This window comes from Perissodus microlepis, chromosome 3 (genome assembly GCF_051167445.1).
Source record: "Perissodus microlepis isolate ML-2025 ecotype Zambia chromosome 3, ASM5116744v1, whole genome shotgun sequence".
Classification (NCBI taxonomy): domain Eukaryota; kingdom Metazoa; phylum Chordata; class Actinopteri; order Cichliformes; family Cichlidae; genus Perissodus; species Perissodus microlepis.
Genome location: NC_140463.1, coordinates 43,593,854 through 43,619,721, shown reverse-complemented (window position 1 = coordinate 43,619,721; position 25,868 = coordinate 43,593,854). Strand labels below are relative to the sequence as shown.

The window sequence follows — 25,868 nt, the reverse complement described above, 5'->3', positions numbered from 1 at the left end:
AAGTGTAATTAGTTTTTGTGTGGCTACATGTGCAGCATTCAATTCATTATTTAAATATTTAGTAATAAACATCAAGTACAAAAAACGTATTCAGGAACACTGCACATAAATGTGTATTTAAACTGTTATAACCTGTTACTGTAAATGGTAAATGGCTTGTATCTGTATAGCGCTTTTACTAGTCCCGCCTAGGGACCCCAAAGCACTTTACACACCCAGTCATCCACCCATTCACACACTGGTGGAGGCAAGCTACAGTTGTAGCCACAGCTGCCCTGGGGCAGACTGACAGAAGCGAGGCTGCCATATCGCGGCATCGGCCCTTCTGGCCAACACCAGTAGGCGGTAGGTGAAGTGTCTTGCCCAAGGACACAACAACCGAGACTGTCCGAGCCGGGACTCGAACCGGCAACCTTCCGATTACAAGGCGAACTCCCAACTCTTGAGCCACGGTCGCCCCATGTCGCCCCATACTGTAATGTATGTAACAAGGCCACAATAAGCTAACATGATATTTATACGCCTATATGTTGCAAATAAAAAGAATAGCAGCTCTACATAGAATTATTATCATGTTGACCCTCACATCAATAATAAATCACTGAGCTGACCTTGAACACCTAGATGTCTGCTAAACTGCATCGCTAATTTGACCGCTGTCCACACACCTACAAAGTGCAGAACACACGCACACAACGCTACCAAAAACCTCGTTGGCAGAGATAAAAACAGATCTAATGTTACAATCCCTCTGGAGTGTTTAAATTAACTGGCTCACTTTATAGTGAAACGTTTGAGAAATCCTTTGAGAAAAGTCCTTATATAAATATCAACTTTTAAATAACTAAATAAATACACTTGACCTGCACTTAACAGCGCATCAGCTGCACCACCCAGGGTCAAGTTCTATATCAGTCTTCACCTTTGAACTCGCTTTCCCATGATCTAATCCTGACCAAACGTTTCCTTGTACAACATCGGGACTGGATGTATTCACGGTATTAATATGAAAATTTTCATTTGAGTTTCATTTGGCAGAGGATGCAGCATTCAGTTTTGTTTCTTAGTCACCCTGAATAACCTTTTGCTGCAGCATCACCAAAAACACAAAAACAAAAGAAAAAGGGGCAAAAAGTAAGTGGACTTCTACGTTTAAATTTTCATTTAATAACAATAAAAATACTAAATGCTGAAAATACTCAAATACATGTTGAGCTGGGCCTATAGATATTACAGTGTCCGGTTTGAAATGACAGCATCTCGGATTAACTTTAACACCACTGCAGCTGAGAAAGGAAAACATGGCCTGCAGGACTAATTCTGCAGGTCTCATTGTCTGTGTACCAGACAGCGTGAATGTGATTGATGTGCGATCAAAGAGGTCTGGTCAAACAACACAACCTGCCTGTCCGCATTATTCTCCTATAGACTGCTGTCCACGTGACTGTAACAATACAAAGAAAATGACTAAAAAGGGATAGACACAGACGTCAGAATCACTCACAGTCTTCCTGTTCATACCTCTGACAAATCTCCATTTTTGAGGTGCGCTCTGGCCATGCTGTCCAACCAGGTCCGCCTCAGCTCAGGGGTGCTGGCGTAGGACCGGGCCAGGCTGTACTGGAGGTCCAGCAGCATTTCAGGATCTTTTTCATGCTCTCGCATCTGGGCTGTAGCCATCAGAACTGTGCGGATCCGCTTGGTCAGACCCTTCACTTCTGAGGGGAAAGCTGTGGACTGCAGCAAACATACAGACACTGGTTAAAAAGGGAACAAATCTAGAAGGAAACAGGAGCGGGGCTTTGTTCTTCAGATGTGGCCTGCATCCTGCTGCTAGACTAAAATTAACTCCTTTAAACGTTTTAAGTGCAGCTTGGGGGATGATTTTCTAATCTTCTAAAAAAAGGCTCTTATTCTGATAGGAGCGACAGAAGACAACATGCAGGTCATCCATATTGTGTTCCAGCCTTCATTTTATGTGTGTTACTGCTTTGTTACATTTCAGTTACATTACATTACAATCTTACCCATGCATATGGTTGGCTCGTTATGTAAGGTCCTACCCACAAGAAGGTGCAAGAGACGTAGGACCAGATTTACTCTGCATTAAAATACTAATATTGGGGTTTACTCAACAGCAATGCACAGAGACAATTTAGAGACTAAAGGTGTGAACACAGTAGCTTTTGCTGCTGCCTGTGCTTCCTGTGTATTTGTTTCCTTTTCAGAGCATCGTATCTGGGGAAGAAGCTATTTACAGGAATCGCACGAAAGCGTTTTTGCCGAGCAATTAAGAGCAAGTTGAGCCAAAACTTGTCATAATTTGCATTTTTGATAGTTGCCATGAAGGCTAATTTGTTTGAAATGCCGACGGGGGAAACAACACCAGATCACCAGCTAGTCAGAGCAAATCAGAGTCATCATTTAGTCATTATTAACCAACTGTTGTATCACACTGCGTGGAGGAAGAATATCACCGAGTTACGCAAGTGGCACAGCAACGCCAGCTCATCTATTATGGACTTGTCTGTAGTAAAGCAGCATTTTTTCTGGGTGATTGTTAGGGTCCGTGTGAGCTGTGAAATGTATCCAGATTCATCCAGATGAATCCAAGTCTCCAGCAAGCTCCATGATGCTGCAGAGTCCAGTCAGTTTCTCAACAAGCTGGTTGTTTGTGACCTCGTATTTGTGCTAGTTTACATTTGCCATTATTGAAATGTAAACTTTTTATTCTCATCGTCACTTTGTTCTGCTAAGTTAATCAGTAAATACTATACACCTTAAAACACTGCGCCATACTTCACACTAATAATGGATTGGATTGGATTTATATACACTAGTAGTCCTAGCAGTAACTTGAATCTGTCATCAGTAATGTTTCACAAGTGTGATTGTGTGGCTGCTTAAGAGTGAACGCAAGAACACAAAGAAACAACAAGGGGAGCGAAACTTCCTCCCTTCAATCGCTCATGAAAGAACAAGAGAAACGAAGCAGGAACAACCTGAAGGTTAAGTCAGGCTCGATTAACCTTCAGGTCATCGAAGATCGTCGAAGGCTAATCGCGGATTCACAGTCTCTTCCAAACAACTCATGACAAAAACAGAGATACTTTGGTGGTTAATCATCCACTACTAACTAGACTGTCTGAATCCTGATTAACAAGTTTAAAAAAAACAAACAAGTCATAACATCTTTAATACTTTAATACTATAATTACTGTTTTTGAATTATAGCACTAATACCTCGGGATTTCCTAATCATCACATTCTGTCCTGTTAAGTGAAGTGAAGCACCGTGCTTTGTGTGTACTACAGAAAAATGGTGAATAATAGTGAAAAAATCATGAAGCAATGAGTAACGACTTGTTGTGACACTTCATTTACACGAAAAGAGCATAAAAATAAAGCTCATTCGCTGATTATTATCATCTATGAAGAAAGTGTGGATTTAGATCAATCTACAGATTGATTGTACAATACATCCACCTGGAAACTCCTCAGTGAATAACGATAACAATGAATAATGTTTGTTGGTGCCAGCTGTGATTGGTTGTCTAGACTTCCACAATACCTTCATGGCCTTGTCACTGTTTGCAAAGTTGTTGATGATGGAGAGAGACTCCTGGAAGCGTGAACTGCCGGTCAGCGCCACGTCAGAAATCAGCTGGCTTACTGCAATGATGATCTACTCGGGAAAGAAAAGCAGGGGAAGGTGGAGGGGGTGGGGCAGCGGGCACGGAGAAAGATGAAAATGAAAGGAAGAAAATGCACACACGATCCAGTAAATAGTGTGTGTACTAATCACTGCGAGATAACAGAAAGAGAAACTCAGCAGACCGTCTGCAATTAAACATGCTTTACATTCTTCTCCTCCCTTACTGCACGTGAATTGCTCAGAGGAGCGTGCTTGGAGAAAAGAAAAGCGAGTGCTGAACGTCAACAGTTGTCAACATTAACACTTTACCTGCAGGTGTGTGCGTAGGAAGGTTTTCCTCTTGGTGTATTCGTAGTTGTTCCTCATGAGCAGGTAGAGCAGGGCTGACGCCTCGGCCCGCAGAGAGGCCAGCTTGGAGACGCAGCACTTGAGCACCTCGCAGCACAGAGCTTCGCACAGCGTCACGCGACCCTTGAACAGCACCGAAGGGAACTGGCGGGACAACGGGTTAGTGTATTAAAGGCAGATTCAGGACAGGGCTGGAGTTAGAAAATAGAGTGAGTGTGTAGGAAAGACAGCAGGAAAACAATAAATCACTGATTAACTCTATGTCACATTCCTGCTTTTCTCAGGATTATAGGGCTTGATACACAGTGAAGATATCTTATTAAAACTTTGTGTTATGGTAGATACTAATAATAAGTCCATTTAGATTTGGCTGAAAATAAAGTTAAAACCACAAAAAATAACTAAAAAAAAAACTAAAAACTCTATATTACCCACAATTTTTTATGGATCATCTTCAAACTTCACAAAAACATAGTAGACCTCCTGGGCTTGAGTACCTAGGTTGGCTAAGCATTTGACCTTCATTGTTAGCACTCAAGGTCAAAGTTCACCATGAAAAAAATTTCAAGAAACCATATTGAGTAATAATATATCACATGAAACTGCATGGAGAGAGTTGCACAACAACTGGGTAAAGGAGATAATAAAATACGCTTCTCTGGTAAATAATCCTTCGACGTCATAGGTCAAAGGTCAGACATTAGGGTGCTGTTAAAAATAAGCAGGATGACATCAGCACGTTTCAATCAAAACATCGTAAAACGTCAAATTTATTCAGGTTTTGGGGGGAAATCAAAGGTCTAGAAAACATCTGCATCATCAACCTATGTATCAAATATGATACACTTGGTGTTAACAGGTTATTGCAAAGTTTTGCTTGGGGTTTTTTGGTGATTTTATTGTCAGGAAGTAACAAAAAACGGACCTGTTAACATTTTAGTTCTTCTTTCACATTGTAAATACAAGCAGTGACCCTGATTAGTTTAAACTAGTACATATAAATTGAACTGTCCATCCATCCAGTCACCTCCTCCACCTTGTCTGAGGGAACACTAAGGCGTTCCCAGGCCAGCCGAGCGATATAATCTCTCCAGCGTGTCCTGGGTCCTCCTCCCGATATAAATTGAACTGTTTTAAGTTATTTAAATGTTTTGCTGATACACTGTAGTTGTTTGTGTAATTATTAAATTTCATAATTCAGAATTTCATAATAAGATAAACTAAAGGACACTATTGCAAATGCCTGGCACAAAGCCTCATAAGCCTTGTGTACCAGCTAAGTCTTGAGTCGTGTTTAGACTTGAATTAGTCTCGATGCGCTATGTTGTTACCAGTGTTTGTGTGGCCAAGAACAGCAAAGGTTTGGCTGTTAACAGGAAAACACGGCACGCTGCTGCCAGGATTAACGATTGCCGGTAAGCGTTTTAATCTAGTGCAGTTACAAATATAAACCTGTGACGAAATAAATAATAAATGTCACAAAAACTGATATTCTGTCTCTAACTAATGAGGGGGAAATCTGAACTGTTCATCTGCATTTTTTTATTTACTGCAAAAGAATTCTGCTGTTAAAGTCCTCTCTGCTCATATCACCTTTTTATCATTAACCGGTTCTCCAGTTTTCAGGCAGTCACAATACTCACAATAGCAAAAATCCACTTCTGGAAGTGGAAAGTTCTGCTTGTCTGCTAACAAAGGCCTAATTTCTACCAAACGCAGCATAAATGAGTGGATCAAAAACAAGCAGACCGGATGAGAGCGCGGCTAATCCCTGATTAAAATAACAGTCGGCACAAGTTTTACGCATGTGTTTCACATGGAAACCGATCAAAGAAAGCCAGCTGAAGGGGAATCAATATGTTTCTGATACGATGACGAGCTCTTCTGTTAGAAGGTGTCGTGCGTGGATAAATGTGTGCGATACCTGGATGAATCTGACCGCTCAGTTGGAGCACAAGATTGAGCCAGAGAAGGCTCCATTATTACCAACTACTCCAACATATATAAACACGATGTGCAGAAGAAAGCAAAAGATCACTGAGTTTGTAAAGACATTTCCGTTTGGAGTGTGAAAGATCCAATACTGAAAGAAGAAAGAAGAAAAACACGCGACTGTGCGTCGACTGCTGAGAACAGACAAACAGACTGTTCTCAGCTTGTCTGTGTGGTGGATTTTTAGCCACACAAAACTGCGGCTAAAACCCAGAGACACCGCTCTGCCTATGTGAAAACCATGTTTGCATATTTGCCTCTTGCAATCTATGATAAGTTCACATCAGTTAAGCAAGTAAGTTATTGTTATAACAGAAATGAAGGGGCTCACAGCTTTGGGGTCATCGTTCATAGTGATAACATCTTCATCCAGCATTTAAAATAAATGAATGACGACCGCCAAAGCAAACGCAAATAAAGACAAGCTTTTGTTTTTTGTGTTGTGAAATTAAACACAGAACTACAAGCACTCAAACCTCCGCCAAGAGAGCTGACTACCTGGGCTGTGTGGACTTTTAAGGGAATAGTATTGGATTTTGTACATATTCATTTTGTTTTCTTTGTTCTTTTTAAACGGTAAAAAGCAGAAAAAACATCAAATGTAATGTGATACTTTAAATGTTTACAAAGTATTTTCCATATGTTGACACAATTTCTGACCTTGAAGACCTTTTAAAGGCTTGTTAAGCTGACCTCACTCCACACTCCTACAAAGTTTTATTTGAATTCAGTTAAATTAAGCTTTTTGAGTGTTTGCAGAAGGAATGAAACACACACACACAAACATACGTTACCAAACACAACCTAATAAGTCTGGCTGCAAAAATAACTGTATCAGCACTGCTCAGTTACTAAATAGACATCATGTCTCTTTAGTAAATGTCTACAGTATCATTTAAACACCTAGTGATGGTTTTTGCTACTTTTATTCTGTGTAAACACTAAATCTCTGCAAAACAAACTAGTGTAAACAGACCACTTTGTAGAAATAAAGACAAAATAGATTAAAGTACAAGTTGCAAAGACCATTTCTTGGGGACTACTTTCAGCCGCACATTCACACACTCCACCATTTGTGTTAATGAAGGACAACGTCTGCACTGTGGCACGCTCGTGTGCCTTTAACAGTTTGTGCGCAAAATCTGTTGACACAGGAAACCTGGACTACAAAGAAATCAGAGAGCAGTTTATTGGTTTTAGAATCTCTCAAACTGCATTGTTTGACATTTTAATGAACCTGTACACACTGTAATCAATTTGCAGCACGAGTGTTTAAAGTGTTCATGTTCGGATAGTTACTATTTGCAGAGGCTAACCTTTAATGCTTGTACTGTAACAGGAGGAAGCACGCCAGAACAAAGCCTTCACCACTGCTGTTCTCTGATTCATCACTTAATTAACCCACACGATACTGACACTGCCGATATGATAACTCTAGGAAGAGGGCTGTTCTCTCCCTTGGGACCTACCTTTATTACCTCAGCAGCTTTTGACTGAGTTGTGCTGAAGCTCATTTCTATGCAACATAACAGTGAGAAATACTAAATTAGATACTAGGGCTGCCACGATTAGTCGACTATCAAAATCGTCGACGACTAATTTAATAGTCGACGCGTCGTTTGAAGCTTTGTAAGATCACAAAAGACGGAGGAATAAGTAGTAGGGTTTAAGAGTGTAATAACGGACTGAAACAGAAGATGGCAGCACTGCATGTACAAGGATGTCAGCTGCCGTTAAACCCCGAAGAAGAAGAAGCTGTGTCCGGTATCGTAGCTGTGTCCAAAGTCAGGAACCGCATCCTCTTCTGCCCGCATTTGTAGGCCGATTATGTTACAGCGACACGACAAAGACTGTCCAAATTCAAAGACTCCTACAAATAAGGCTGACAAATGCGCCCTTCATTTCTCCAGATTTGAAGGATGGGTCGGGTGTATACTTCGTGGCCCAACCTATCCCAGAATTCATAGGGTGGCCCAGCGCGGCCCTGCTCAATTTCCAACATTGACGGCAGCTAGTTAGTTTTAATATTACTCTTATTATTCTTTCTGGGTCACAAAATAAAGTTTTAAGATGTTTTCAGGCGAGAATGTAGCTGTGTAAACTTCAAATATCTGCTCAGTTTATCAAGACACCACATATTTTCAAAAGTGCTCTGACATTTGCGGAGACGTCTGTTACCCACTAGCTCGATAGCTAGCCGGGGTTCAAGGCTCACTAGAGCCCGTGAGAACACCGGACTCCCGGAAAATCATTTTCAAACCCACCGCCATCTTTTGCTACTCAGGTTAAACATGATATATATGTCACTTAAAACTGTTATTGTTTGGCTTTTTTCAGTATTTTATTTGTTCCTGAGTAAATCGGTTTGGCTGAGATTAAAGTTATAGTTTTTACACAGCTGAATAAACATCAAGCAGACAACTGATTATCAGAAGTGTGAGATGCTCGAGAATATACTCCGGTGTCCTGTTATATTTTAGATAGCAATGAGCAGACGGCTGAGTTTATTCAACTCCACCGAAACAATCTGCAAATTTCATAAACTAATATTTTGTCTTTATTTTTAGTTAGCACATACCTTAAACACTTAAAGCTGTAAGCCAATGATAGTTATATAAGAGCAGACGCATGCTGGTGTAATAAGCTGTACGTTTTACGTCCAATGGACGCATGATCTGATTAGTCGACTAATCGCAAAAATAATCGGTGACTAGTCGACTATCAAAATAATCGTTTGTGGCAGCCCTATTAGATACATTTCAGAGCATTTTTCTAGCCGGTGGCTGGGAACGAGGCAGAAAACACAAGAAACACGGAATAGCCAGGTTACTTTGTTGGAGCAGTGTGACCTATGGGTTTTTTTCAGCTATTAGATGGAATGAGAGAGAACGTCTGTGTGAAGGCTGGAACCAGACATCTCACTCATCTCATTGTTCACAGTGGAAAGTTTTTTTAGGCAGTGGCAAAAACAAAACCAAAAATGTATATCAGCTCCGGTCATCAAAAACACAGCATGTTTACCTGCTCCAGGCATCATCTGAGTCATACTGATTTTACTACTGCAGCAACACTTCGTACGAATGTGAACACGTACCTTGTTAATGAAAGCACGCAGAGCGGCGAACACATGTCTGAGGGCAGCTTCTGACTGGCCGACTTTGAGGAAAGTCAGGTAGACGTCAAACACCTTCTTCATCAGTGCGTTGTGACCGTCGCTGTCCAGCAGCTGGTTCTGAATCACACACACACAAGAATAAATACACTAGCGCTTTACCAAAACCTTCATACATGCACAAAATATTAGTGCAAACTATATTCATCAATTTCCTACATTACTGTTGATGTGTGAGCAGACTTATGAGCTGAACGATGCTGTCTGCTTACATAAGGACGTTTTAGGCGCATCTCATTCTGTTCTCATCGACTAAAAGCAAACGAGATGACAACGACTGATGGCAGCGGCTGATTTTTACTGTGTCCCCTCAATTTCGGGACCCTACAATTTGGGATCCAGTGTCAGTATCAGTACTCATGCATCAGATGAAGCCATTGATAAAGTTACTATTTTGAAAAGAACACAGCTAGAGTATGAGGATACACCCAATAAAAGCTTCTATATGTGAGCCTGCTTGTAATGTGGCAATGCGAATTGCGTAGGTTGTTGGTTGCAACTTTCTTGAGAAAAACCCAGCCAGACAACAGCTGCCAACAAATAAAAAGAATGACATCTAAATATGTCCAACTTCACTCCATCCTCCCCAAAGAACTACTTGAGAACAACCCCAGATGTTCAGTAGGCAGGCCGGGGTCCAGAACTGTCTCGAAAGCATATCTCCACTTAAGGATAATAAGCAAAAGGACCAAGTCTGGTTTTTTGGTTTATTTTTTTCTTTACGTAAGCTGCATTAAACAACACCGAGCAGTTGAGGAAGCTGTGAAGTCAAACACAGGCAGAGCCGATAAAACGGAGAATCAAACTCTCCCAGAATGAAGGATGAAAAAATAAGCTTCACAAATCCAGCAAAGACATCCATCCACTGTGAAGCATGAGGTCAAGACTAGGACTTGGGTTTAGCTTGGCACTCAGGAGTGATGGTTAAACTCGAAGGGGCTTTAAATGCTTGAATAGCCTCTCATAAATACAACGACAACAAAAAATGGGCCCAAATTCCAGGCCCCACAAGTGTGAACACATTTTTGAGGCTCAAAATGTGGTTTTAGTGTCAGGCTTACTGTTAGGTTATGATTCAATTTATGCTAGGGCTTAGGGTTATGCATTCATTTTTGAGGGTTAGGGTAAGCAGCTAGTGAAAGCATTATGTCAATTAGATGTCCTGACTAAGACATAAAAGGCAAAAGTGTGTGTGTCCCTCTGCTACACACAGAGTGGAGCAGGCAGAGCCACGAAAGGTTAAACAAAGATCACAGAAAACTGTTTAAAAATGTGTTTATTTTTTAAATTGTTCATTTAGACAACATCAGACTCAGCACTTCACTTTACTCGGGTGACTTGCAGAAATACGTAAAGAAAAGATGAGCATACATATTAAGATTTCAGGAATCATTGGTAGCATTGAGCTTATACAGAGTGTTATTAAGAGCTGAAAACCTCTTAAACATCACGGAGGCTGACTCAAAATTTCATAACAAGCACATCATTTGTTTAAGGACTCAGTGACATTTGAGTCACTTTAAAAGCTTATCTACCATCTGTGTGGTTTGACTGTGTGTGCAGTGCTTACCTTGAAACACTGAGTGAACAGACTCAGGATGTCCAGGACGCTGAGGCAGACCTCGGTGGAGGTGTTGCCTTCAAGCAGGGCCTGATGGTGGATTTCTGCTTCTGACGGCCCTGCCCCTGAAACACAGAAACACACATGGAGACATAAAGAAATCCTGAGGTGCTGTGCATGCTAATGGTTCACATTGCGGTGTAGAACAAATTCTAATTGTAACCCTTTTATCCAGAAAATACTGATGACTGCAAAGTTATTCTTAAGTATTGTTGTGTTTGCTGATTTCCTGCTTGCTTTGAAATGGTAATTTACATACAGCTCATTAGGCAAATGCTTCATTGACTGACTTAATTGCACAAATCAACATGTAATTACATGTTGTTTAAGATACTCCTAGTAGGTACCAAATGTTATTAAAGAACATAACATCCAGCTCAAGTCCATTTTTCATTATTAGCATAGAGCCAGAGATAAGAACAACTTGTTTCTCGGTAAAGTGCAAAATAACAAGGAAAACACATGTGACACATCAGTCTATAGGGTACATGTACAATCATTTTATACACAGGTTATTACATGCAAATCTTTTGAGAATCCTGTAAACAGCAAACACTGCATTAAAGCCACAGATAATTTTTTATAGAGGATTTTAATGCTAAGTTCACAAGCAGGGCTTTGTCATAGCATTTGTTTATGTTTAAGATTAAGATGCAGCAAAGCAAATCCCTGTGTGTATGCGGGTGAACACGCCCATTTATTTTCTGCAACAGCGTTTTCTGTGGTGATTCTACACACTGTTGCATTAATCTAGCATTGCTGCAAATCCATTACGTGAAGACCAGAGAGGCCTTAGAGCTCGACATACTGCGGTCAGTGGCTCAAGATAATGTCTGTTTAGAAAGCACAGCCTGAGAGTCAGTTGGCTAGCTCTGTCTTGGAGGAGCGGCATTTCAAAACCATGATGAACTGTTTCCTTTCAGTCGATTCACTCGGTACAACACATAAGTATGGGATATCGCGCCCTTGCATTTCCTGGCTGAAGAAACCTTTATTCACGCCTTTAAGGCGGATGATCTGTGACGACATACACACAGCCCCTCCTGCGCATATACCCCCTGTCATCCCTCAGTTCTTACGCTCTTCATCTCGCTGAGAACACCTCTGCTGAGTTGGTCTAGCTAGCTGCTGCTAGTTAGCTCTATTGTCTGCCAACTTGAACTAAGATTAACTGCTGTTGGTGTTAGCCTCCACCGCGCAGTTGGTGCGTAGGCTTCCCACAGAGCGCTAACTTCCAGTTTTCCTGTGCAGCGTTTTGCTTTGCGTTTTAGAATGGACTCCAAACAGGTACCCCACCTGTAGGTGATTTTTGTGCTGTTTTACGTCTTGGACCTTACAGCCCCTTCGGTGGCTCATACTGTCCTTTTTGCTGGGCCTACTGCACAATGAGGTGCTGGTGCCCCGAACCCAGTTTTGAGGCTGCTCTGTGGTGCTTGTATTTATTTCGCATACTTAAGTGTTGTACCGAGTGAATGGACTGAAAGGGAACGAACAGTTATATCTATAACTTCTATTCCCTAAAGGCTAGCATAGCGAGGGCATGCTATCCCACACTTATGTGTTGTACCTCGTTCCTCTCCTTCAGGGAACAGAAGTTATAGGTATAACTGTTCGTTTTACTTGAGCTACGTATTGCAGCAGGTGATTATATAGCTAACATCTGTGTTTGACTATCACAACATCTCGATGAGGTGTAAGTGTAGCTTTGGGAGATCAACTTTGCATTAATAACTCCCGTGGCAATGTCCTCGCTTAATGCATCAAAAGCCATCTAAACATCAAGAGCGCAAACGTGCATTCATGTTCTAAAAAGACCTTCTTCTGATGATTCAGATACAATTTTCTTTGGTGATTTTCACACTTTAGCACTTGTGAAATCAGTGGTCACACAGTTGAGAAACTGCTGCTCTGCAACAGAACTGATAGTTTCTAATAGTTCTTTAAGTAGCACTTTGTAATATGGTCGGCGACTAACAGCGTAATTCCCCTGTAATCAAATGTCATTTCAACCAATGTTATTTGAAATTACAATGTAATTACATTTACCTATAAATACCTAAAGGTAGAAACACTAACAAGTCAGGTTTTTACGGGAAACAAAGAAATGACTATACTGTAAATAAGTAGTGTACAATTTCATGCTAATTTTGCAGAAAAATGTAAATAATCATACATCGTAATCTTGCCTTTTTACAACTTTATTTAATTTATTATGCTGATGTGCATTTATTATTTATCATTCAACTGTCCTTTTATTTTACCAATATAAATGTGATAAGGGCTGTTCTTCTGTTCTGTTCTTCAGTTTACAGGAAACGATAAACATTTGCAGGCCTATGTGACCTAATACAATAACCCCTTCATAATACAGCCTACAACAGGGTAAGATGGGAAAATGCTGTTGTTTTTTCCACAAATTACCAAATAATAAAGAAGTATTACTTACAGACTATTAAAATTTACGTACAGTTTAACTATTTGTTTCCAGTAAAAACCTGACTGGTAGTGTTAAGTATTTGCAGGAAAATCTTAATTACCTTGTAAATAAAATACACTGAAATTCCTTTTGATTACAGGGAAATTAGTGTTGTACTAAGAAGTTTTCTTTTTCCTCGTCCACATGCACAAAGAAGAGCTGAACAGTTAGGTCGTTAACACACTTTTTCAACTACTCATTGCACCAGTAAATATGACACACAAATTGGAGCATGACCAGCAAACATCCTACCAGAACCTACACGTGGAGCTGGTGTGGTGGAAGGATTGAAGCAACAGGCAGTGATGCAGCAGCACTCACATGACAGAGGTTGAGACAGGGCATGATATCCCATACTGTGGTACTTTGTGTTATCTTTTTAATGCCAAAATTGGAATGTGCACTTGGTTTATGATGTGATGGGAGTGTTAGTGTGCATGCTCTATTGTAGCTCCAGTTGCCTCCAGTTGCTTGCGTCTGAATCTACTACTTCAAGATTTTTGTGTACTCAAATAATACCAAATAAAACAATAGCAAAACTAATCGTTTCACATTCATACATTTCTTAAATTAAACACTTTCAAAAGAAACACTTTCATTTCAACAGAAAAGGTGAACATAAGGATAATAAGGACTGTCACTACAGACTAGGCGTGTCACATTAGGAATGTAACCGCCTCTCTCCAGATTCTCTATATCACTTTACCGGCATGATTTCTTGACGATTAGTGCGGTGCTGGCAGAATTAACTGTTCCATTACGACTTCAATTCCTGTAAATTTCTAGGAATCTTAGATGTGAAGTGTTTTGCAACCTGACGTTTTGCATGTGAACTAGTGGGAGTGCTTACCTATGTTGAGGGTGAAGGAGGCTTCCATGGTGTTGAACTGATGTATCTTGCTCTGCATGAGGCTGGCACGGTTGCAGCGCATGGGTGGCATTGTCTGAGACTTTCCAGCTGACGAGAACAGCTTCGACACACACGCCTCCTGGCTCCTATATCGATAATAACAAGAGCAAGAAGGACGGAGGAAGAGGAATAACATAAGACCCTGTTCCTGTAACTCTCACTGAGCTGGATGTATTACGATATATAACAAAAATGTTAATACCTGATAATTAATAAAAGATCGACACAAGCTGATTAATACCAAACAGAACATTTTAATACATTTAAAAAAAGAGAAGTAAAGGTGTATTTCATTGGAACATGACCTGGCACCTTGCTTCCTTAAAACTCATTTTTAATTTATTTGGGTTTCAAATTTCAGGTGCTGACAGATAAGGTAAATATGACACATAATACAAAGGCGCAGCTTTGTTTACCAGCCTTACCTGCCGATGTTCCTCTTTCCAATGTAACGGAACTGAGCCAGACAGACCCTGCGGAGAAAACATGAAGCACGAGGCGCCTTTTGCATCCACTTAGAATGTTGACACAAGATTGATAGAGCAGTTAAAACACACGTATAGTTTTGTTTAATATTTACATATGGGTGTTGTTTCATTAGCTACTCACTCGAGCAAACTGAGGAAGTTCATGATATCTTGAGGGCTGATTTTGTTCCAGTAGGCCATCAGAGTGTCTGTGGACAAAAAGACAAAGTGGACACACTTGGTTACATGATTTTAGACCGCCAGAGCGATCACTGTCAGAAATAGCAGAACAGGTAGTCGAGTCACGTTCTGAGTGAGTGAAGATCTGCATGTGCAATGTGGATATAGAGCCTCACTGACCTTCTGACAAGGTCTTGGCGATGTGCAGGAAAGAGAACAGTAGGCCTTTGATTTCATATTGTCCCAGTCTGCCGATAGGAGGCATGGTGCTGCTGCTCATGGTTGAGGCGCGTCTCTGCAGCTGGAACAACACACAGAAAACGCTCGTTAACTAATTTTAAAGCACTCCTACTTCCTGTTTGGTTAGGACCAGCACTAGAGGAAAATCTTTGAGTGCCAGAGGATCTAAACGGTCGTATTTTACAGAAGGAGAATAATTTATTTAAACCCAGACTTGAGGACAGGCTCACTGATGAAACCTTTGTTACCAAAAAAATCCTGAGCGCAAACAGTATGTGAGAGGTTGCTTTCGCAATTAATATCTCTTATCAGCAAACACACAAAACAAACATGCTATTGCTTTTGATTACACAAAGCAGTGACAAGAAACAATTCTTAGAATTATGCTGATGAGGTGAATCGTGGATGTAAATATATACAGATTTACAGATTTACAGATAAACCAGCAGAAAAGCAAAATTTAGAGCAAAATTGCACAAAAACCACTGAGCAGAATGTCATCAGTCCTGGAGGCGAGGAGGAGACGGAGAAAAGGAAGAACCTATTCATTTTTCACTTGTCTTTACACCTTGGCCTTAGGGGGACGATATAGCTTCAGAGTGCTTTTTCTGTTTAAACTTCATTATGTGTTTTTCTTCAATCTGTCAGGGGTTTCATCTAATTGTCATTTACAGGTCAAATCCACATGACTAGCACTTTCTCACGTTGTGACTGAATTGTAAGCACGGGCGCCTGCTCATCTGGCATCTCATCACGAAACATGAATGATCGCTGGTTCACATGAAGGTGGTGTTTTCCCGTACAAGCCACGTCACACGTTTCCCAAATGAGTCATGGTTGAAGAGCAGGAGAAGAGTTTAAGTTGGCTCCGAGTTCACAGAGGTTTCCTGCTGAGAAGACACCGCCATTGTCCAAAAGTAACATGCAGCTGCTTTTTAACATCATTGCCAGAAAGTGAGCCGCGAAGGCTTCAGATGTAACGCCGAGGCCGTGTGTGGCCTACACGAAGCCCACGTCCGGTGAGTAAAATGTTAAAGTGGAACAAAGCAGCGCAAAGGTTTGAGCACTTCAGAACTAATTAGAATTTCCTGATTTGGGAAGTGACAACAAACCTTCCAGTGAACAAAACGTTTAAACTGAAATTTGCATATCGCATGTTTCAGGCTGCTTTGCATACGGTATGTTTAGGTTTCCCGCACAGTGTTTCAGAAGTGCTTCCGTGAGGTGACTCCAAAGGGCTCAGACTGCATTCTAGGAAGTATTTAAAAGTGGATATAAAAATTTTCAGGGCTGTAACGCAAAACCGTGATAATCAGACATTGTCTGACTTGTCTTGATGTCAACAGTTCAGCATAACTGACATTTCTGAATGACATTCCAGGTAAGGGAAAAACAAAGAAAAACAAACCAGTGTCCAGCTTGTCGGTTTTCTGGAACTTAGAGAAACCATAAAGTTTATTTATCTAAAAATGAACTGACTGACAATCTGCCCTAAATATGTTTAACCTGTTGGGCTAAAATGAAATGTTACCTCACCTCAATGCTGTCCGGTGTTCCTGGGTCCATAAATAGAGAGCCTCTGGAGTCTTCCCTCCTCACAACGTGGCCATTCTGAGTTGGCTGACCTGCAACCAAAATAGGTTTGTTGGGGTTTTCTTTGTACAATTTAAAGCACCGTGACACTACAGTTGTTGTGATTTAGCGCCCTTTAATTTCAATATGAATGGAACTGAATTAACCAACACATATAAATGTCCAAAGACTGCAGATTTTGCTACACTCCATGTCTCGTATTCACAAAGCTTCCTAACAGTAGCTCCTAGTGAAAAATTATTTATATTTTCCAATAAAATTAAACAAATTCATAATTCTAAGTAAGAACGTATGAAACCATTCTTACGTCAGGACTCTCAGGAAATGTTTGGGCCAATATGCTATACAGGAACAACACACCATTACTCATTCCATTGAGCCTGTGAACATCATTGTACGCAGTAGTCCAGCTTGTAGTAGTAGTAGTCCAGATGTCTGAGAACACAACCCTTGTTGTGTCACCAGGGAATAAGAAGCTAATGAACTCCTTTTCTGGAATAAACAAAGGCTTTCTACTTGAGACTACAGATGATTACATTGTTGCTTCTGCTGCTTTGATTTTCATATTTGTTTACTTTCAATCTGCCCATTTTGGCCTGTTTACGCTACCGAAATGCAAGACTACGTGGTCCCTGTTTTAAACATTTAACCCTTTTAGTCTCGACGAATAAAAACAGTCTTAGCCTCCCAGTCTTCGCAGGTCAACATGTATTTGACCTAATGAGCAGCTGCTATAACTCAGTAAAACACCCACGTTCACTGGGTTTTTGAGGATTTTTCCAACTTCTGTTAGATACTGATCTTATTCATCTGATTTCAACATCATGTTGGTGGTGAATAAAATACTAGAAATGTTGTAGGATTGGCTAAGAAGTTTGATGTCTGTCTGGCCAACAGCTGCTGCTTTCAGACAGAGTGCTGCTAATGGATCAGTGGGTGTTGAAGCCATATGTTTGTATCATAATGAATAACGTAAACAGGAAGACGCCATATGTACCGTATGGTTTCTATTGTTCTCTACTCACCGTGCTCTTTCTCGATCGCTGTGCTGATCCTCCTCATGTCTGTGGATATTAAGTCATCTCTGGAGCCCTGGCCAACCACAAGATGGAGTGAGTGAAAACTGTGTTGCAAACTGTAGCCAGGCTGACAAAGAGTCAGAGCTCTGTTGAGCCAACCATCCCTTTAACGTTAACTAGTAATGACTTCATGAACTTCTTCACAAATAAAATTTTTATCATTAGAGAAAAAATTACCAGTAATCATCCCACAGATGTAATATTATCTACAGCTACTCTTAGTACCATTGATGTTAAGTTAGACTCTTTTTCTCCAATTGATCTTTCTGAGTTAACTTCAATAATTACTTCCTCCAAACCATCAACGTGTCTTTTAGACCCCATTCCTACAAAACTGCTCAAAGAAGTCCTGCCATTGATTAATTCTTCGATCTTAAATATGATCAACCTATCTCTAATGGTCGGCTATGTACCACAGGCCTTCAAGCTGGCTGTGGTTAAACCTTTACTCAAAAAGCCATCTCTAGACCCAGCAGTCTTAGCTAATTATAGGCCAATCTCCAACCTTCCTTTCATATCAAAAATCCTTGAAAGAGTAGTTGTCAAACAGCTAACAGGTCATCTGCAGAGGAATGGCTTATTTGAAGAGTTTCAGTCAGGTTTCAGAGCTCATCACAGCACAGAAACAGCTTTAGTGAAGGTTACAAATGATCTTCTTATGGCCTCTGACAGTGGACTCATCTCTGTGCTTGTCCTGCTAGACCTTAGTGCAGCATTCGATACTGTCGACCATAATATCCTATTAGAGCGATTAGAACATGCTGTAGGTATTACAGGTACTGCACTGCAGTGGTTTGTATCATATCTATCTAATAGACTCCAATTTGTGCATGTAAATGGAGAGTCCTCTTCACACACTGAGGTTAATTATGGAGTTCCACAGGGTTCAGTGCTAGGACCAATTCTGTTTACATTATACATGCTTCCCTTAGGCAGCATCATTAGAAGACATAGCATACATTTTCACTGCTATGCAGATGACACCCAGCTCTATCTGTCCATGAAGCCAGATAACACACACCAATTAGTTAAACTGCAGGAATGTCTTAAAGACATAAAGACCTGGATGGCCGCTAACTTTCTGCTTCTTAATTCAGATAAAACTGAGGTTATTGTACTCGGCCCTGAAAATCTTAGAAATATGGTATCTAACCAGATTCTTACTCTGGATGGCATTACCTTGGCCTCCAGTAACGCTGTGAGGAACCTTGGAGTCATTTTTGACCAGGACATGTCCTTCAACGCACATATTAAACAAATATGTAAGACTGCTTTCTTCCATTTGCGCAACATCTCTAAAATTAGAAATATCCTGTCTCAGAGTGACGCTGAAAAACTAGTTCATGCATTTATTACTTCCAGGCTGGACTACTGTAATTCATTATTATCAGGATGTCCAAAAAACTCACTGAAAAGCCTTCAGCTAATCCAAAATGCTGCAGCAAGAGTACTGACAGGGACTAGAAGGAGAGAGCAGATTTCTCCTGTTTTGGCTTCCCTTCATTGGCTTCCTGTTAAATCCAGAATTGAATTCAAAATCCTGCTCCTCACATACAAGGTCTTAAATAATCAGGCCCCATCTTATCTTAATGACCTTGTAGTACCATATCACCCTATTAGAGCACTTCGCTCTCGCTCTGCAGGCCTACTTGTTGTTCCTAGAGTATTTAAAAGTAGAATGGGAGGCAGAGCCTTCAGTTTTCAGGCCCCTCTTCTGTGGAACCAGCTTCCAGTTTGGATTCGGGAGACAGAAACTATCTCTACTTTTAAGATTAGGCTTAAAACTTTCCTTTTTGCTAAAGCATATAGTTAGGGCTGGACCAGGTGACCCTGAATCCTCCCTTAGTTATGCTGCAATAGACGTAGGCTGCCGGGGGATTCCCATGATGCATTGAGTTTTTCCTTTCCAGTCACCTTTCTCACTCACTATGTGTTAATAGACCTCTCTGCATTGAATCATATCTGTTATTAACCTCTGTCTCTCTTCCACAGCATGTCTTTTATCCTGTCTTCCTTCTCTCACCCCAACCGGTCGCAGCAGATGGCCGCCCCTCCCTGAGCCTGGTTCTGCCGGAGGTTTCTTCCTGTTAAAAGGGAGTTTTTCCTTCCCACTGTCGCCAAAGTGCTTGCTCATAGGGGGTCATATGATTGTTGGGTTTTTCTCTGTATCTATGAAGCGCCTTGAGGCGACTTTTGTTGTGATTTGGCGCTATATAAATAAAATTGAATTGAATTGAATTGAAAAGAAGTGAGCTGGCACATTCCGAATATTATAATCAGACCAAGTGGACAAGAGCAGATGTTCAACATTCTATTTCCTGCAATTTGAGGAAATATTTTAACGGTGAAAACAAAATGTAACTGGCACCTTTGTTCAGAATGTATTGTGCCACTTTAGCTTCCTCGGAGCAATCTTTTACTGTTTACTCACTCAGTCTGAGAATTCCTGCATTACACAGGAGGGATTCCCAGCACGTACGGTGCTTAATACATTTATTGGACCACCAATTTATTATTCTACAGCTGCCCTAAATTGACAGTAATTACCAAAATAATTGCTGTACGTTTCTGTAAATGCACTGGGTTTTAACATAACTGTTTGTGCATCTGTATACCAGACCAGACCAGTTTTCACAAAATTCCACTGCACTTGGCACCATGGTACACTATTTGGCAACAACTGAATTGAATCTAAAATAGAGAGACTGACATTAAAACTTTTATAGTCTGTAGGATCCCATGAATGTGTGCCCACTGTGGGTCAGAGTTCATGCTGCAAGATTTTGTCTTATGATCACTTCCCTGGGAAGGAATAGTTGTGAAGCTCCGGCTAGTAATGCTAGTAATCCCAGTACTGGAGTGGCGTCAGCGACACTGGGGTTTGCAGTCTTCTTGAAACGTGCTCCTTCAAACTACATGACATTAAAGACATCTGCCAAGGAAAACAAATAATAAAGCTAAAAGCTACTTTTGACTACTCTCTTATCCACAGGAGGTCACCAAAGCGGGTAGCTCTGCATGTTTGATTTGGCAGAGAGATTTTGTCCTGGGATCAAGTCGGGGATCTTTCTTCAGCTATCTTTGTAACAACCACTTTGAGTTTCAGGACATCAGAAAGATGAATATGTCTGTTTCTTTGATCCCTGGACCTTCAGTTTATATCCCCCCCCCTCCCGTGTTTCCCTGTTAACTCTCACTCACTGTTTGGTGTTTTGATATTTTTGTTGACGTGTAGTTTTGCCTCCCCTGTCTCACTGCTGTTGATCAGTTTCAGCTGTGACTTGTTACCCTGGTGTTTCCCATCTCCCATCAATTTTTTTCAAAATAGCGTTGTGTTTAAATTGCTCTGTATTTGTGTGCGGTTTGGAGTATACATTTGTTAGCACTCAAAAATGTGCACACAAATCATTGTAAACATTTGTAAATATTAGCTTGTGTTTGTGGATTAGACCACACGCACATTTGTAAACCTTTTGAGGCTAATTTCACTCCAAAACCAAGCTTTGCAGGCCATGCTGGCCCTTGGCAGATGGTTTCAAGCCAGGTGTTAGACTTTACCTTTGCAAGATAATTCGCATTAACATTTTGAATTTTCACTCCACATCCACCAAGAGGCCTCAAAATGTTGCTGAACTGAAAACAGGTCAACAGCGACAGCACAGTAAGCTGGGCCCTATTGTATAGCACAGGTAAACTAACCTTTTTAATTCATTTGTCATTTTCATTCCTGTCAGACAGGCTAGTTTAGACACGTGCTAGAGAAAAATTCAAGATTCCTTACCTTGATTTTACATCATGTATCTGGCTTTGTTTAATACTTCATACGACAAGTAGCTGTCATATTAAGGATTTTGCAACTAATTATTTGGAACTGGAAGACTGTAAATGAGAATTTTTGAACTGAACTGAGAAACTTATGAGGCCCTAATTATAGATGAAACAGCGTTTAGGATTTATCAGTTTTTATTTTGATAAACACGGTCATAAAAATAGACTGGTACACACTGTACAGTATGCTTCATGATTCCATTGAATTACAACAATCACTCCTTCTGAATAAGTCTATGCCTGACTGAAGATCTTACAGCACAATTGCCAATTCATATGTGAAGCTGACTTTTAGTTACATCACAGAAATCCCCTAGAAAAGGAGCGTTGTGAGGTGACTCACGTTTAGGCCCAGCCCAGGACTGGAGATGAGAGGCTGAGCGGAAAGCTGCTTCAAGTTCTGGTAGAGCAGCTCATAAAGTGGGAGGTACAGCAAACAGATCCTGGCCTGCTGGTTCTGAAACCATAAACATTTGAAAACAAGTAAAAGGAGATGATTATTGTAGGTTAATGTTAGCTACACCTAGCCCTTACCTTTCTGTGGCTGCACTCTAACTTAGGTGGTTTGCATAAGAGACAATCTTATCTAAACTAAAATAGAAAGGTATACACAGGTCACATACTTCATTTACTTTTATGGGTAAAAATGCTGAGCTCACTTGGTAGGACATTTGGCCTCTGTTGATGATTGATGTATTACACATTAAACAATGTCTCCTTTATTTCTTATTCAGACTCTTCAGACTTTTGTTTCTAAGATAGGCTTTGTTGTTAAAGCAGGTGTGTATAGGGTAAATGCCAAATCAAATACTTTAATCATTGGAACTCATTGTTATTTTGCATTGTTCCGAAACAGAATCGTTGAGAACAATAAATCATTGTTCTGCCTTTTTCTCCGGCCACATTCCTGCTCATCCTGCCTCTGCTTGTTCCTTTCTGTTTACATGCTCCTAACCTTGAAAGCGGTGTAGCGATCATCCATGGCGTGTTTAATAAGAAGGTTCTTGAGGATGCCCACGGCCTGTTGCCTCACTTCGGGCGCTTGCTGCAAGGCGTCAGCCACCTCTCTCAGCAGCAGCCCCACCAGGAAGTGGTTACGGCAGTATTCTTCCGTCAAACTGAACTCCAGACTCTGCTCTGTGATTGGGCCAAACAGGAAGTGAGAGAGCATCAGGATGAGCTGAAGTGAAATTTCCTAACAGTAAATTCTGGTCTGGTAAAAATCCGTTTCCAATCTAATTTAATCGACTTCTTACAACATTTTTTTTCCTTGTGAGCAATCAGTCTATAATGTAACAACGTAAGCTGCAGATGTTAAAGGGAAAGCCTAAATCCTCGACCTCAGCAGCTGTGTAACACACTCTGCTAGCACACTTTAGGCCCCTTAGGGCAGTGCTCTGAATTTCATTTGGTATGCTTCACTTCTCAAACCACAAAAAGGTCTGCACGACACATTTAACTATTGTCAGTTATTAACAGGAAAAATCGGAACAAAATTTTAGTGAAACAAAGGTTAGCATGATAGAATCAGCCCAGCAACATCCAGCCCAGCAAAACCCAGTAAAGGCAGCTGAAGGCTGGAAAGGACAGACTTGCGTAAAAACTGTGGACAAGCTGCAAGAGTGAATGACAAAAAAAAAAAAAAAACGGGAATCCCAATAAAAAGATTTCTTTGGATATTCTGGGAGTTAAAACTGGGTTCCTAGAACTACTGGTGAGTTTATTCTTTTCTGTCATCTCATAAATCGAAACGACTCTCACTATCTCGGCCAGGAAGTGATATTCCCATATTTTCTCACACCCTTAAAACACGATAGAATGACATATAAAATTAGGTTATAAAACATACTGAAAATAAGCATGTGAGTAAATAAGCTTTATTTTATTATAAACACATGCTTGAAACAATGCATTTTGATTGGATATAGGAGATTTTAGACCAGTCATGAAAGCTGAAATCAATGCTAACCTGTTTCATAAGGGAAACAGTGGTCCGGCTAATGAACTGTTTTTGTTTGTTTTTTTCCTTTAATTTCTCCTCAGACTGCATATTTTTACTAAATAACTATAAATAAAAAACATCCTGGCTTAATAGTGCACAACTTGGCCCTCAAGAGTTTTACTTCCTAGCTTTTCTCTTTTGCGGCGCCTTGCAAGATAAATGTTTCAGAGCGCTTTGCATTAAAAGCACCAAACAAGCACCAACACAAACACAGCAGATTTATACGATATGATGTGTCTTATTCAGTAGTTATAATGTTTTATAGAAGCAAGTGTGGCAAATTCAATCATTCAAAGTGCATCACTCCAAACCACTATGCAACAAACTCACGGAACACATTCATCAGGACATTAACGTTTCCACAACACACAAAGCGGAGCGGACTTGAATAATTCATCAGGAAATCTGCTGGAAATGATCTTTCGGTGTTATTCAGACAAGAGAAATAAACAAACAGACCACTAAAAAATGAGAAGTTCAACAGAAACAATGACATGGAGTTCAACAGCAGCCCTGGGTTAATATTAACACAGGCAGTGCAGCCTGGAAAACAGAAACCATCTCCAATTATCTCCTCTAATGACAGACATGGGCAGGCAGACAGAGAGACAGACAGGCGGAGGAAAGCGAGAGAGAGAATCACAGCTTCATGAGAGATGCTTCTGACTGGTGTTTACAACAATCAAGTGAATTAAGCATTAGGAAAAGAGGATTTGTTGATTCCCATAACAGCCCAGCTGCTCTCCTCTACAGCACGCAGGCTCGGGCCCTGGTAGGAAAATGAAGGCAAGAGCCCGGAATTAGCATTATTCCGAGTGTGAGGGGAATGAGTGCCCTATGAGAGTGGGTGGGAGGAAAAAAAAATCAGAGACTGGCGGCGGTGTGGTTAGTGAAGGTGAGGACAAGGAGGAGCAGTCATGTGCAAGGTGTCAGCAAACGTGGTGGTGTCAATGGGTGCGGTGGGCTTCACCTACCTACGGGCCCAAAAAGCTCCGTCGCATACGGAATAAAATCTGACCACAAGCAAAAACACACAAACAAACAACAAAAAACAGAGAGGGGTGGAGTAAAAATAAAGACATTCGGGGTAAAACTGTAAATCCAATCCATGCAGCATTTCCACAGCGCGCACTCCAGTGTTTGTTTTAGTGGTGTCGTGTAAAACGGGTTGTGCGATAAAGTGTTGGCAAACCTTGTTCACCAGAGATCCGACTAATGCGGATAGGTGTGATGTAATGTGTGTGTGTGTGTGTGTGTGTGGGTGTGTTTGTGGGCCAAACAATCAGGCGGGTTAATAGGATCAGTGTGGTGGATGCATGTCAGAAAAAGGTCAGGGGCTGGGGTCGTGTGACAGCAGGTCAGTGGATACATGTGCGGTAAAAAGTAGGACTACACAGCGCGCTCTTACCTTGTACCCTCTGCAGCTTGGTGCGCCCGAAAGCCATGGGCAGGTTGAGAGGGATGAAGTGCTCGTGGTTACACAAAGTCATCAAGAAGTCAAACTTCATCTCGGTCAGCACCTGTGGCGAACAGGCGAGAGTGCGGTTCGCACACAAATATGCAAATTTCGGCCAAACAGAATTCTCAATGCAACATCAAAAGCTGCCCGCGGCGGGGCGTCTGCGAGAGCAACACATTTGACTAACAAATCCAAACAACATAAACAGAGAAGGCCGGAAGAAACTGTTCCAACATCAGACACACCGACAGCGACAGGTGAGCATGAGACAGGGCGCGACTACACGCACATCGTGGAGGCGCTCACGAAAACGCCCCAGTGCACGCTTCAGTTCACTTTAGATCTTTGTCCTTTAAGGTGGTTAATAATAAATAATGAATGCCGTGAATCTGCAAACATAAAGGTGCAACTGATGTTTAGAATGCAGCAGTGCTGATGCACATGTTTAAGAAAATTCAATAATAAATTGCTCCAGGGGGGAAAAATGTCCCCTTTTTGGATAAAATTTTTTAGGCTAGTTTGAGTAGTTTCACTAGTTTTTTTTTTTTTTTTTTTTAACCTTAAAAAAAACTTCCTAAAAACCTAAATTTGCCTCTGACATATGCCCTCCGTACAGTAATAATTATAAAGACTCAAACTGACACTGAAACGAATAAAAACTCAACTAAAATTAAACATTTTCAAACAATTAAAATTAAACTGAAATAAGAAGAGCTGCCCTCAAAACTAACTAAAAACAAACATTTAAAATGAAATTAAAAATTTATTATATATAAATATATATAAAACTAATAAATATAAAACTATAATAACTCTGGTTCAAGCACCGGCAATTACCGAAAACAT

At 40.7% G+C, this 25,868-nt stretch overlaps 1 protein-coding gene across 3 annotated transcripts in view; it reads right to left on the bottom strand.

Annotated features, from left to right (window-relative positions):
• Positions 1-25,868, bottom strand: part of dock11 (dedicator of cytokinesis 11) — an 85,436-nt gene that overhangs the window by 23,306 nt on the left and 36,262 nt on the right. For 2 of the 3 annotated variants that reach the window (XM_084924576.1, XM_084924578.1), the window contains exons 30-44: positions 24,972-25,083; positions 24,538-24,576; positions 22,517-22,698; positions 21,905-22,018; positions 17,680-17,746; positions 16,598-16,686; positions 15,002-15,122; positions 14,784-14,850; positions 14,600-14,647; positions 14,115-14,260; positions 10,738-10,853; positions 9,090-9,227; positions 3,965-4,147; positions 3,572-3,685; positions 1,522-1,737 (exon numbers count right to left, since the gene is read on the bottom strand). In XM_084924576.1, the coding sequence (XP_084780702.1) occupies positions 1,522-1,737; positions 3,572-3,685; positions 3,965-4,147; positions 9,090-9,227; positions 10,738-10,853; positions 14,115-14,260; positions 14,600-14,647; positions 14,784-14,850; positions 15,002-15,122; positions 16,598-16,686; positions 17,680-17,746; positions 21,905-22,018; positions 22,517-22,698; positions 24,538-24,576; positions 24,972-25,083 (1,752 nt within the window). The remainder of the gene's footprint in view (positions 1-1,521; positions 1,738-3,571; positions 3,686-3,964; positions 4,148-9,089; positions 9,228-10,737; positions 10,854-14,114; positions 14,261-14,599; positions 14,648-14,783; positions 14,851-15,001; positions 15,123-16,597; positions 16,687-17,679; positions 17,747-21,904; positions 22,019-22,516; positions 22,699-24,537; positions 24,577-24,971; positions 25,084-25,868) is intronic. The other variant, XM_084924579.1, reaches the window with a different exon arrangement.